At 44.1% G+C, this 14,645-nt stretch overlaps 1 protein-coding gene across 1 annotated transcript in view; it reads left to right on the forward strand.

The window, feature by feature from the left end:
- LOC100710931 (IQ motif and SEC7 domain-containing protein 1) overlaps positions 1-14,645 on the forward strand; it is a 182,012-nt gene that overhangs the window by 158,830 nt on the left and 8,537 nt on the right. Inside the window, 8 exon segments of the mRNA XM_005477802.3 lie at positions 1,434-1,556; positions 1,649-1,815; positions 2,486-2,625; positions 3,612-3,737; positions 4,731-4,830; positions 12,089-12,250; positions 13,686-13,913; positions 14,476-14,525. Coding sequence (XP_005477859.3) covers positions 1,434-1,556; positions 1,649-1,815; positions 2,486-2,625; positions 3,612-3,737; positions 4,731-4,830; positions 12,089-12,250; positions 13,686-13,913; positions 14,476-14,525 — 1,096 coding nt within the window.

Raw genomic sequence — 14,645 nt, forward strand, 5'->3', positions numbered from 1 at the left:
CAGCAGCACACACCTTTAGCATCCTGAGACACACCTTGTCTGGGCCTGCTGCCTTTCTGGGGCGAAGCTTCCTCAGTTGTCTCCTGACATGATCCACTGTGACACTGGGAGATGATTGGAAGGGGGGGAGGGAGGCTGTCGTGCTGTTTAGAGAGGGGTTGGAGAAGGAGGAGGGGGATGTCATAGTGTCAGGGAGGGGGGGAGCGAGGGAGGTAGGAGAGTAGGGAGAGGGCTCTGTAGTAAAGGTGAGGGTGGGGGGTTGTGGGCTGGTTTGTTCAAGAAGTTGTTGAGTTCGTTTGCCTTCGTACCGTCTTAGCAGGGGCGACCGTGTCCACACAAAAGTTGAGGTAGTCTGTCAGACAGTGTGTCGCCCCCTCTATGTCCTCACCATGTGGGCTCAGAAGCACATCCCAGTCTGTGGTGTCATAGCAGTCCCTCAGAGCATCTTCCTTTTCTGGGGTCCATCTCCTGATGGAGCGTGTTGTGACAGGCTGCCTTTGGACGAGGGGTGTGTATTGTGGCTGTAGGTAAACCAGGTTGTGGTCTGACTTCCCTAGTGGGGGGAGGGGGGTGCCTCTGTATGCATCTCTCACATTAGCATACAGTAGGTCAATTGTCCTGTTGCTCCTTGTGGGACAATTCACAAACTGGTGAAAAGCAGCCAGAGTAGAATCCAGTGTGGCATGATTATTGGAAACAGTGAAAGTTTAGGTTTGACTCAGGTGAAAGACATACCTTCACAGGGTGGTGAAGCAGAAAGAAAGTTGCAGTCTATCTAAAGACAGGAAGGAAAGCTGGCAGTGAATGTGTTTATCATTAACAGCACTCAATCATCAAGACACAGAAAGATCTGACTGTAATTAAAGTTCTGTCTCCAGTGACTTAAGTCTGTTTTTACAGATGGTTTCAGCTGCAGCTCTCATGGTCTGAGAGAAATGACAGACTGAGAACATGAACAAAGCCTGTAATACATCACTGTTTTGAATCATATCACAACGTTTCCTCAGACTCACTTCAATCCAATAAATGCATCCATGTGAGGATTTGTATTTTTAATTAATATTTACTGAGAAAGACAACAACTTTAGATAACCTCTAACTCTTCAGGACCTCCTCTACCTCGGGGGGATCTTCTGGGAATGCTGACACTGTTTTCCAGAGAACTGGTGGGTCAATAGGCAGTGGTTTTATATCTTATCTCAAACATACCATCCTCTGGACCAGGTAAGGTCAGCAGTATGAGCGGCGATGCACCTCAGTGAATCATTAACCACCTTCATAGTATTGAAACACAGCCTAACCCTGAAGGGAGCGCATTAAACCCCGACTCCTGCTTCACAGTGCGGGCCTCTGAGCTGTCAGGAGTATGTGAAGACGAGGCTTAAGGAATGCGTTTGTGGATAATGATCAGCGTTTTCTGTCTCTTTCTTTAGCTGTGTCCTGGATGAGATGGATTTCTCAGGGATGGATCTGGACGACGCTCTGAGGAAGTTCCAAGCTCAGATTAAAGTTCAGGGTGAAGCCCAGCGGGTGGAGCGGCTGGTGGAGGCCTTCAGGTATTAAACTGCATCGCGGAGGGTTTGATCAAATATCAAAGAGCTGAGTTGTCTGTGCAGTTTGTGATGCTCCCCTTTCTCTCGCTCTGCAGTCAGCGATACTGCGTTTGTAACCCGGTGCTGATCCGGCAGTTCCAGAATCCAGACACCATCTTTATCCTGGCCTTTGCCATCATCCTCCTCAACACAGACATGTACAGCCCCAACGTGAAGCCGGAGAGGAAGATGAAGCTCGAGGACTTCATCAAGAACCTGCGTGGTCAGTAGAGCAGCGACCCCATAATCAGTCTGAAATGATGCAGGGCTGGAAAATGTTAAAATCAGTGTTTGAGTCTGAGAGCAGCAGAAATGCTGCAAGCTGTCATCATTATTGTAAACACTCATAAATCTGCAACATAAAAATGGTAAAACTATAGTTTAGAAAAGAGGCTGAAACCTCTTGACCTCCTCCTGGTGTGGACAATGTCCGCTCCACGTTAAAGGATTTTTCACCTGTTTGAAGCATTATTTGACTGTTAGCATGTGGCTAAAACAACTCAGGTGGAGAGAATGTGCAGTTTGCGCTTCATTTTCATCTCATTTAACTGATGAGATCCAGAGTGAAACACTCGGTGCAGCACTGCAGTGTGCTCTGAAGCTAAGAGTGAAACTTTGCTGGTGTTTGTGCTGTTTCTGTCTGTGACTCAGCAATTTAGCCAAAATACTTAACGTCAGATTTCTACAGAATGACACATTTTTGTCTGACGACGGCTGGAACAAATCTGACTAAGCATGGCACAGACAGTGGCTGGGATCACAGTCCCACACAGCAGCCAGCAATGTGGATGAACTGAGGAAAGGAAAACGGTGGATGATAAAACGGGAGTAAAAATTGTGCCTGCACAAAAGATACATGTCAGAATTTGAACTCTTACCTGTGCTCCCAACAGGTGTCGATAATGGTCAAGACATTCCCCGGGACCTGCTGGTGGCGATCTATGGAAGAATCCAGAAGTGGGAGCTTAGGACAAACGATGACCACGTGTCCCAGGTCCAGGCGGTGGAGAGGATGGTGGTCGGCAAGAAACCTGTAAGATGCTCGTACATCCCAAGATGAAAATATCTGTTACACTGCACAAAGGTTTCAGGTGCTAAAGGTAAAGTGAGGATGCTTTACCATGATGGGTTTTTATTTATAACTTAACTTTATAGCAACAGCAAAGCTTTTGATTTAGCGGGTGATCTAAATCCTTCCCCTCACCTATGGTAACAAGCTTTGGGTAGTGACCAAACGTGTCCCTTAGAGATGGGGTGAGGAATTTCAGAGGAGCTCAGAGTAAAGCAGCTGCTGAGGAGCCAGCTGAGATGGTTAGGACATCTGACAAGGGTGCCTCCCGGGAGTCTTCCTGGCAAGTCCCACTGGGAAGAGATTCCAGAGCAGACCCAAGACACGCCAGAGAGGTTATATCTCTTGGCTGACCTGAGAACACCTGCCCCACGTCCCAGCCAGGGATGGATGGATGGATGGATGGATGGACTGATGGACGGGTGGGTGGGTGGGTGGGTGGGTCATCGCTGTATGATTTCAGTATCAGTTTCAGCTTGATACTCTGAACTTTAATGTAATTACATGTAAATACTGTTATTATTACAACACCATAGCTATAAATAACTAAAGTGGCATCAATAATAACTTTTTAAATGACAGGATAAAACTGTGTAAACTGTATAGGCATTATGTTCCACCATCCGTAGTCTTGAGTTATCACTCAGTCCACTGACAATGTGACTCTGCAGGTCCCACATCAGTGTCAGGAAGTGTTATCCGTGTTATGCATGACAATATATTTGCATTTTATGTTGCAGGGACATAAATCTGCTCACACAGTCATTCAGTCACATTTCAGAGATCAAAAATCCGACATGCTTTAACATAAGTCATTGCATTTAACTACAATTATACTCTTTTTTTATCCCTGTCTCTTTTTTAGTACATAATAACCTTTGGCTTAATAACCTTTTGATACAGGGCAGGTCACAGAAGTGTGTGTCTGTCTGTGCGTGTGTGCGTTGCAGGTGCTGTCGCTGCCTCATCGCAGGTTGGTGTGCTGCTGTCAGCTGTTCGAGGTTCCCGATCCAAACAGAGCTCAGAGGAGCGGCGTCCACCAGAGAGAAGTCTTCCTGTTCAATGACCTGCTTATGGTAAACGATGCACTCTGTGTGTGTGACATGTGCTTTTGCTTCTCACAGGGATATAAGGTCACCAGAGCAGCTCGCTTAAATCTAAACCAAGGTTAGGTTTAACTTTGTATTGAGCTTCTGGTCCGTAGCTGTGGATTTAGTGGAAAACAGTGGGTGTTTGGTTATTGCACCATTTTAGGACCAGTGTGACCAACGATTCTTGCACAACCTTAAGATTCACTCACATGTGAGATAAAAGGATTTTTGCATCACTGGAGCACCGTTTTATCCCATAATGCCCTGCTCATGTTTAAGCAGTGCTCCAGAAATGTCAGGAAGTCTGACTGCATGACTTTACGAGAAAAGACCAAAAAAACAGGATTTGTCAGTGAGTTTTACCCATCGGGTCTCATGTTTCTCCACTGAGACTTTAAGTTTCTAGTTTTCTCCACTGTTTTCGTCATGCACGCTTCAACAACCTGCGCAGCAGCAAACTGCAGAGTTTAGAGTTGAGTGAGCGAGTGCAGCTGAACTTGAGTCAGTGGAGACCAAACCACGGCTAAAGGAGCTAAAGGAGATGCTCAGTATTTGGCTGTTTGCTAACCAACTCAAATTCTCAGTTTTCTGGTCAGATGCTGCTTGATTTTTGCTGTTATGGTGTTTTTAGGCACTGGTGCTAAGATTCAGCAGCTGAAGCAATATCAGCAAGAAGTCCAGGTTTATCAGCTGGGAGAGTTTGGTTCAGATTTCGACCTTTGACCTTCGTATACCCGATTTCACGTTTTTCTCCACCCACTGATTTGTTTAGTCTTCACTTGCTGGTTATGGTTTAAACTCTCTGAGGGAAGATGGTGTTTTGTGTCTGCAGTAAACAGGAGCCTCCCACAAAAGTTTTTTACAGATGCACATCTGCTTGTTTTCAACACAGTACCTGTCGGTGTTTTGGTGTTTGTGTGTATGCAGGACATCTTCTTTACCTTCTTTTCCCTCATTTTCATTCCTCCTCCTCCTCAGGTGACAAAGATCTTCCAAAAGAAGAAGACTTCTGTGACGTACAGTTTCAGACAATCGTTTCCTCTGGTCGACATGCAGGTCCACACTTTCCAAAACACCTGTAAGTACTGCTCTCTGCCTCTGCTGCCTCCTCTCATCCATCTTCCTCCGCCTCTCTCGTTTTAGTCTCTATGTCTCCTTTTCTTTTTTGTACTTGCTTGACTCTATTTTTACCCAGCAGTCAGCAGGCCCACTGAAAACACTCACACATGCAGATATGCATGAAACACATGGTGCTGTAAATATATGAATACCGTGATCGCTGCACACGTGTTGTCTGTATGGATTTGCCAGCTCATTTCTCAGTGCCTTGCTCGATTTAAGGATATTTCCAAGCATATTTTTGACATCCCACTGAAAAAGTTGCTGCTGTTGTCGAGCTACTCAAATACTTTGTTCTTTGTGAGAAACTCTGAATCTGAAAATGCTGATATGATCTTCACAGTGAATCTCTGTAGAATTACAACAGTTTAATTTACAAGTCCTGCAACTTCCTGCTAATTTTGTGGCAGCTTTTCACATAATTGCAGGTCTCTTTCCAAGAACGTCCTACGTAATTTGGTATCGCTGATTGCAGGGGAAATGGAGAAAGTGTTAGTTGCTTCAGTAAGCAAATACCTGCTTGTTAACTTCATATTTTAAGAAATAAAAATAAAAGTTATGAATATGGGAACTGAAAAACATTGAAAAATGCGGAAAGTCTAAACTAATGTGTCTCCATTTCCTTATATTATTTCCACACGAACAAAAAGCTTGGAGGTATCAGTTACAGTAAAATACCAGCTAAGTTCAAAATTAAGCTTTCTTGATTTCTTTCTCTCCGTCCATGCTAAAGGACGAGGCTACACGGCAGCAGGTTGTCATTGCGTTATCGCTGTACTCATGGCAGCATGTAAAAGAGGTTCACAGAGGTTTAAAAGATGCAGCGTTAGTACTCAAGGGCTGTTGTACAGCTGCAGTATGTACAGTCTGAGGGGACGGAAAGCTGCAGCGTAGCTAAGTGTAGTGATCTGGTAACAACATATCCACAAGGAGGGTTTAAGGAGACGAGACGTCACCCTGCGATGAGCCTGTGTCACTCAGCGTGTCTGCGATGCTTCAAATAAAAACCTTTCCAAATCTCGGAGTCGCTGGAATTCTTCAGGATCTGTCTTTAACATTATCACAACACATCTAGTATCTGTTGGGACATTTCATAAGTGTTGAACCAACCAGCCACAAATGCAATCTTTAGGTTACACCTCTCTCATCCTTTGGACTTGTGAAAGTGAGTTTTTGCAGTTTGGTGCCATAAAACATCCAGACACAGCCGTCAGGTGGCTAACACATATTATACATGTCAGCGAGTCGAAAAAAGGGGAAACAATAAATACATTAACTTACCTAAAAGTAAATAATGGCTTAGATATGGCAGTCAAAACACAAAAACCAAAAGAACATATTCTTATTTCAGTGGATTAAAGATTAAAACTGCAGCTTATTTGTAAAAGCTTGACCAACATTTACACGACAGGGTTTTGAAGTTGGGCTAAAAGCAGCAGTGGCTGTGTTTTTAACGTCGCGTGCCTTCGTTTGGTACGAGCAGGACACTTTCTCCTGGATTTCATGTAAAAAACAAAAATTGGAGATTCTGTCCTAGTTGGAAGTATTCTCAACAATCTGGTAATAATCACTTGGCAAAACATTATTTTACTTTCTTCTCCAATTACAATTATCTGCCAGCCGTTTCTTTAAAAGACAGACACCGTCAGTCAGCACAGCACCAACAACACCAACCGTGTTTGAAAGGAACGCGGTGGAAGCACATCACAGGATTTCCTAAATATACGTCTGTCAACCTGAAAACGAGGCTGCTTGACAACGTTTCTCGAAACGTGACTCATTCAACCAACACATTTTTCAATAACGGCGTTAACACAGTCCTATAGAGTTGTGTTTGTTTGTGTGTGTGTGTGTGGGCGTGTGTGTGTGGGCGTGTGTGGTTTCCAAGCCTCTGCTTCTTCAGCAGAGATGAATTGGCTCTCAGCTCCACGCAGCAGATTGGAGTTGGAGGTGTTTCAAATCTGCCTGAGCGCCTGTTAACAGGATCCCTCACTCAGAGAGAGAGTTCGGCTCTGAAATTACATACCCACCACTTTCTTTCAAAGAGCCTGTATGTATAAATATATACGTGAAACGATGCAGAACCTCCCACAAAATCTCAGCCGACACAAAACTAAAGTCTCATTTGAAGCCATTAAATAGATCTTAACAGCTAAATGATGTAGAAGCATCTAGAAGTGCCTACACCACCACCGCTGCTGGGTGCAGTTAAAAGGGCACAAATTCACACCGTGTCTCACATGGGGGGGGGGGTTCCAGAATCAACCATGGGTCTCACAGTTTTTGAACATTTTGAATCCCCAGTGCTAGCATTTTGCTACCTGCCAAGTTGTTTATTTATTTATTTATTTATTGTTGGAGCCAGCAGTTATCATCTTCAAATTAAAAGTATGCAAACAGTAAACGAGCTAATAGGTAACACTGTAAGCCGTATTATTTGTAAAACAAAAAAAACTACATTAAACAATTTTCCAGAGGAGACCAACTGCACAAAGATGGACGGAAAGGTTCATGACAGTGAGGAGGCAATGCTGGGTACAGAGCCTTGTGTTAGGAAGTCTGTCAATGTAAACTACTACACCCATAACTCCAGTAACCAGATATCTGAGTTATAAAAAGTAACCCACCTCACAGTTTTTTGTGTCAGGCTTTAAATGTTTTTATTGCTATAAGGTTGGACATTTTACAGTGTTTGGACTTATTCAGCCCCAGAGGTGTCCAGCTGCACACCGAGCATCCTTTGGTGACTCTGTCGTACAGGCTGCTACAGTATTGGTCTGAGGGACAGCAGTCCTGTTTTACAGAGCACATTGTAACATAAATCACAGCCATAACAACTAGAACACTGTGGTCTGTCTCTTATTTCTGCTTTCAGTCAGTAGTTACGATTAGATGGCAAAAACCACTTGATTTGGCCAAGAAATGATTGTTTGGATTAAAATTTACGACATGAACCCTAAGTTTGACAGAGGTGGCCAAAATAAACACTCATGTAAAAGTGCAGGTACTTGTCCTGACAAATATTCTGATGAAGGTTGAAGCACTGATTCAGCTTATTTACTGAACTACATGTGAAAAAGTACAAATGCTGAAATGTAATCAGAGTACAAAAGGAAAAGAGTAAAGTACTCTTCAAAGGGCATCTACCCAACTGATTTCAGCAACATACAAACAGATATTACACAGACTCTCATGGCTGATATCCCACTCGGTTTTGTCCCGTTTTCCTCCATCACCCCCAACCGTCACAGATAAAAGAGAGTTTTTCCTTTCTATTGTCATCAAGTGCTTACTCATAGGGATTCATCTGACTGCTGGGGTTTTCTCTGTGCTAATGTTGGGTCTTTACCTTACAATTTGAAGCACCTTGAGGCAACTATTTGTTTTGATTAGGTCATCTAGTAAGCATCAACATCTTAAATTTCATTGAACTTTGTGCTGTCAGTGATATAACCTTACACTGACCATGAACACCACAGCTGCTCTGCACCAGTCCCACACAGTACATTACTAAACATTACCACAGTACTACAAACTAACCGGTGTAGTTAACCTGCCTCGCAATTTCATGCAACATCTAAATAACAAAATATTAGTGTACTTTAATTTCATACCCCAGCATCACATCTGCTCAAAAACGCTAAAATAAATGGGGGCCATAACATGTAAGTTTTAACTATCCAGTCTGTCAGATGTCACTGAGCAGTCCTTCCTCAACAGCTGGAGTTTTGCAGAGTGTGTGTGTCTGCTGATATTTGTTGAGCTGCTGGAAATGTTGCAATTGAAACTGATGCATTAGCATTAGTTACAAGATAACTAATTGTAATGCATGCCGATTGGTCCATTAAGGATTTACAAAAGGAGACAGCTGTTGTACCTAGACAAAAAAAAACAGTGGGAGTGTCTGTGAAACCACAGCAGAAACCTTTGTGTATAAGAAGCAGCTGCTCGTGGTGGTTGAAAGTGATGCTCTTAGGAGGCTGTATGCCTCACATCATGGAGGCTTTACTGTGGCTGTTGCCATGACGTCATCAGAAAAAAAAGATTACCCCATCAAAATGACATTTTCTGTCCCACAGCTCCACAGAGCTTCATTCACTCTCGGGAGCGTTCCCGATGAAATGAGGATATATGAGAAATTCTCCTGTGTTGCTTGGGTAAAATCAGACTGCGCCTCTGCACAGCTCACGATTATGCAATCTCCTGTCATTCCTGACACAAGTGTGTGTGCATGTTTTCCAAGACTCTACTTCTTCAGAGATGAATTGGCTCTCAGTTGCACGCAGCAGATTGGAGCTGTTGGCGTTTCAGATCTGCCTGAGCACCTGTTAACAGGAAGCCTCGCTCAGGGAGAGAGTTCAGCTCCCAAATTCAGAAAGAGGTTGTTTATTATGTAGCAGAGCCGCCCACAAACTCGTGGCTTACCTAACAGGGACATTACATACCTGTAGGGAGCCATAAGATTATCTCTGAGACTCTGCTCCACACACTCGCATCAACTCTGAAACAACCTCTGCAGAGTTACAGGTTTAGCTGCATTCTCAATGCTCGGCTTTCTCATCTCTTCTGCTCTCACCTGGCAGTGATGTGGGTCTTTGCAGTGTGTTTCTTGTGGCGACCACTGTGATTTGTTAAGCAGTGCTACTAATCATGGCACAAACAGCCAGTAAAGAGACTAAGGCTCGTTTGTATGGTTCACAGAGTTAAAGGAGCTCTTTACACAGAAAAATATTTGTGATCATGTGAGAACTTTGATTTCAAACCTGTGGTCAGCATTATGTTAGGTTCTATTTGAATCTTTTCCTAAACTTAACCAACTATTCCATACCAGAGATGTAAAGAATAGAGTTATAGCGTTTTAATTTTCTTTAGCTTTTGTTTTTATTTCGTTTTAATTCAGTTTAGGTTTCAAAGTGGAAGGTTCTTAACAACAACAAGCTACCAGTTTAAAGCCGTACTAGACAAGAAGAATATTCAGGGTGACTAACCAAACCAAAGCTGTAAGAAAGCTGGTGATTCTTGGTTTGCTCTCACATAATCTGGATATTTCCAGCCATAAAGCAGGACTGGACAGTCTCATGAACTGCTGTGATGAACATTAATGTAACTGATTCACAGCCATGACATCCTAGTCTAAATAAACACATGATATAAAGATTTCCTATGGACTCTTTTTATTTCCCAGCATCATCATGGTTAACTAAAACTAAACTTTGGCAGCCTTCTGAAAAAAATAAGAAAGCTGACACTGTTGGCTGTAGTTTTCATGAGACAAAGATGATAATATTTTGAGCTGTCTTCTGTTCCTTACGCTGTATTTGACTGGATTGAATCACATTACATTGTGTCACATATAAGTCGGTCATTCCAGTGTCGCCTCGGAGCTCGTTCAGTTGGTGCTTGTTGTTGTTGACAGTTCTGGTTCTCCAGTTGGAGCTAAATGGGTCTTGGGCGCTGATGACTGCAACCAGGACAGATTGTCCCATGTGATTCATCAGCACAGTCATGCATCAGCCGCGTGGGTGGGTGCATGTGTTTGTGTCTGTGCATGCCGCGTGGGAGGCAGGTAGGAAGGTTTGTGTGTGCGTGTACACAAAACTTATTTTCTCAATCAGATTAATCCTGCCCGTGAGGAGGGGTGAGGCTCAGAGATCAGCACACTGTTTTCTGATGAAATCAAAAAAACACAGACTGCTCCGAATACCAATTAATTATTTTCAAAGTACAGGCCGTTAAATTACTTCAGTTTCATTACTGAACAAAGTTTAGAGTCTGTACAACTGTCAATCAAAGCAGATAAAAAAATACATCATATAACGCGCTTTAATGCATACAGTTGCTGCACATCTGCAAGCCACTTTGGAACCCACCTCCATCCCAGCTCCTCCTTTTAATGCATGTCTGCTTCCGGCTTTCCATCCATACACGTTGAGGCGTACATTACATCTGTTTGATTTGCAGAGCTTGGAGATGTGAGGATGTATTTGAGGGAAAGAAATCAGTGCAAAAAGAGCCCTTTAAAAAAATTGAATGGATCCATCCTTCTGGATGAAATGTCCCTTAGATTAGACTCCTACTATGAATTCTACTTTCAGGGCACGTTACTGTGCACTTCATCAGAGTTATATTCCTATTCTCAGCTCTGCAGGGAAACCTTATTTATGTTATACTGCAGCCACTGAGTTCTGTTCACAGCAGGCCATTTTACCTGCCTCTCCACTGTGTCTCCAAAAAATATCCACATCCAAAAAAAGAAGAAAAGACACCCTGCACCCCTGAAGCACGCGGGCATGCAGCAGCATCTTTCTTGCCTCCACGATCATCACTTCAGATTTGAGTTGCAGGGATTTTCTTTTCATTTTAATTACTCTCTCCTTTACGTATTTTGACCATTTATCAACACCAGAAAAAAAATATCACAAAAAAACGTGACAAAGAGGCAGTCTGAACCCAGGTGCAAACAGGTTACTGACAGTTTATTAGACACGGCAAGGAAGCTGACAAAGAGCCTGTGAGGAGCTGGGCTGGTGTTAGCTAAGCAGAGAAAATACCAAGATGCTAGAAATGGAGGATGGAAAACTGGGAGTTAGGCTTGGATTTGTAGGTGAGAGCCTGAGACTGAGACCAAAGCTGAGGCTGGGGTTAGAATGAAGCAGGGAAGAGCATCGAAAGGACAAAGCAGGTCTGGAAACTGGAGGTGGGTGAACCAAAAGAAGTGCAGACAAAGGGAAACATCAGCGATTAAACAGAATTCTGATGAGCAGAGATAGCAACAGATGGCCGAACCAAGACTGACTGCTGATGCAGAGATGACATTGTGCTGGTGAGCTGGGCCTTCAAAGGGAACTGGATTGCTGAAACAGCTGCAGCTGGTGGCACTCTGTCCCAACTCCAGCGTACCCGCCACCAATCATGTAATCAAACATAAAGGAGGAGAGCGAAAATAGAGGGCATGGCAAAATGTTCTCTTTAAATGCTTTGAGACGATTTGAGCTACACTAGCATGACGCACGTTGCTGACAGCTGCGCCAAATGCTAAAAGTCATCTAGTGGCTGGTGTTTGCAAAATTCGGGGGTCCTTTTACTTTCTAGCCTTATTAGGCAACTATTACTGTTCAAGTTAATCAGCAATCATCTGGTGGCATTTTCTAACCACCAACCGTCCAGAGATCAGAGGACTAATGAGGTTACATGTCTTTGTGTTGTGTTTCACTCAGATTATCCTCACGGTATCCGGCTGACGTCAGCGAACCCCGGAGGAGAGAGGAAGGTTCTGATCGTCTTCAACGCCCCGAGCCAGCAGGACCGGGTGCGCTTCACCTCTGACCTCCGAGAGAGCATCGCAGAGGTCCAGGAAATGGAGAAGTACAGGGTGGAGTGTAAGTGTTCCTGTCACAGCAGTGGGAGGCTCAGTGGGACCTTAAATAAAGGATAATTACACAAAGCAGTACTGAAACCAGCAGAGGGCACAAAGCTTGTGGTGCCCGTGGTTGTAGCTTTAAAAGCTGTTAGCGGTGATCGTTTCAGGGACAGAAGCTGATATTTTACTTTGAGCGTGTCTGCTGCACAGGTACAAATAACTGTTTAATTAAAGTCGCTTCATTGGACAAAAAAAAAAAACATAACCATTTTCCTGCACCTCGTCTGTGCTCTGCTCTCAGGCTTTAGACAAACCTTGGTCAGTCACAGTTGTTTTCATACACAGCGGAGGAGTTCCAGTAGAGCTTTGAGTCTGGAGACGGGGTTTGAATTCCACATGAGCTGATTTGGAGTATGCACTGTGGGAGGGGTGGGCGGGGCTTAGGACAGGGTGTGCCGTTGGAGGAAGACTATTTTCAGAATCTTTTTTCTCATTTCTTTTCTCTTTTGGATTTGTGCTTGCTGCAGCTAGTAATAAACCAAATGTTATACCGTTAGAGTTCAGGCCGGTTGCCAGCAGTCACGGTATATGAAGAACTTCCCACACACAGACTTTACTTTGGCAGGCTGCTCACATATATTAACAGCCAAACTATTATATCTGTCAACTCATTTTAGCATTTTAGCATCCATATGTGTGCGAGTACAACACCTCCCAGTATCAGCGTGGACCATCCTTGGGGTTTCTGAAGTTCTTTTGCTGCTGGTTTCAGCAACCGAGGAATGAGTTGCTCCCCCAGGATGAGGAAGAGCTCAAGTATCTCAATCTTGTTCACTACTGAGAGCGGAAGGGAGCAGGAAATTGGCAAATTGATTGGTGTGGTGTCTGCAGCAATGCTGTACCTGCCTGTTGTGGTGAAGAGGGAGCTGAGCTATCGGTTTACCAATCGATCTACATTCAGACCTTCGTCTGTGGACTCAAGCTCCGGCTAGTGAGCAGAAGAATATGAGTGGTGTACTTCTGAGTTCTTCATTAGAAGCAGTGTGAGGAGCTCAGTGATTTAGGAGAGAGCTGCTCCTTCTACAAGGAGCTCCTTCTATCGAATTCCTCTTCCACGCCTCCTAGGTAAGGCATGTCGGGCATATCCAACTGAGAACACTCTGGTGTCTGACAAGGAGAGCATCTCTGCTTAGGACTGCCCTCACCCCAAGATAAGGGGCAGAAAATAGATGGGTGAAATTTACCGATGATCCCGTGGCTCCAGCCTGATTATTATTCATTTATGTGCAAATTCAAATATTTCAATGTTATAAATGCATCGTTTAGCCTGCATGTGTTGCCTTTCAAGCCTCCACGCCTGACTTCACCAGCAGTAGATTCCAAATCTGCAGTGAACAGCGATCCAGCGAGTTATTGTTAATGACAACTTTCCCAATTTTCCTTTTTCCTTTCAGCTGAGCTCGAGAAGCAGAAAGGCGTGATGCGTCCTGGCGTGTTGACAGGGGCAGGACCAGGAGGGATGGGCACTCAAGGAGGCGGGGCAAACAGCGGCGGAGGAACCTTAAAGAGTGAGGTGGTGAACGGCACCCTGGGAAGGCCGAGCCTCGACGACACGTACGCAACGGTGGACGGACTCAAACGCACAGCACTCAGCTCGTCGCTCAGAGACCTCTCAGAGACAGGTGAGGACAGGTGCACCACGCAAGGCTCACCTTGTTCACATGTTACAGATGTGTGTGGTTTTCTCTCTGCGTGTTCTGCGACAGAAGTTCTGCAGCTCCAGGTTTTTAGTATGATGTACTGAGTCAGAGCAAACCTGTGCTCTTATGCAACTGATGAAATCTAAAATGGTAAAATGCCGCTGTAAGATGGAAGTTTGCTGTGATGCTGTGGTGCTCTGTCTCCACCTGCTGGATAACTGCAGGAACTACAGCATGAAAATGCAAAAAGTTACTGTGGAAAGTGTGTAGATTGCTGCTGTGATTTAACCAGCCAATACAAGTAATACAGCCTTCTGTTAATTAGCACTGATGCACAAATATTTAAGTATGTAAATATCAGGTTGGTCAGCCTCATTAATAAAAAGTTTGAACAGCAGGAAGAAGGTGTAGGCCATGACCATATAAGGGTATCCACTTTTCATGACATCATACAGATCAAAGAGTGGAAAAAACTGTGTTTACACTGAGTGAAGAATGCATGTGAAACCACGTTTTAACTTGCCTCGTTCTGATTGGGTGACAGGGAAGCGGGGTCGTAGGAACAGTGTGGGGTCACTGGACAGTACCATCGAAGTAAGTTGGGCGGGACACGACTTCCCAGCATGCCGTCTGTCACACACTCTGCTGATGCATGTTTGTCTGATTCATAACTTGTGTTTGTGAAAATATTTGTGCACGTGTGACGTGAATGCT

Source organism: Oreochromis niloticus, linkage group LG20 (assembly GCF_001858045.2).
Source record: "Oreochromis niloticus isolate F11D_XX linkage group LG20, O_niloticus_UMD_NMBU, whole genome shotgun sequence".
Classification (NCBI taxonomy): Eukaryota; Metazoa; Chordata; class Actinopteri; order Cichliformes; family Cichlidae; genus Oreochromis; species Oreochromis niloticus.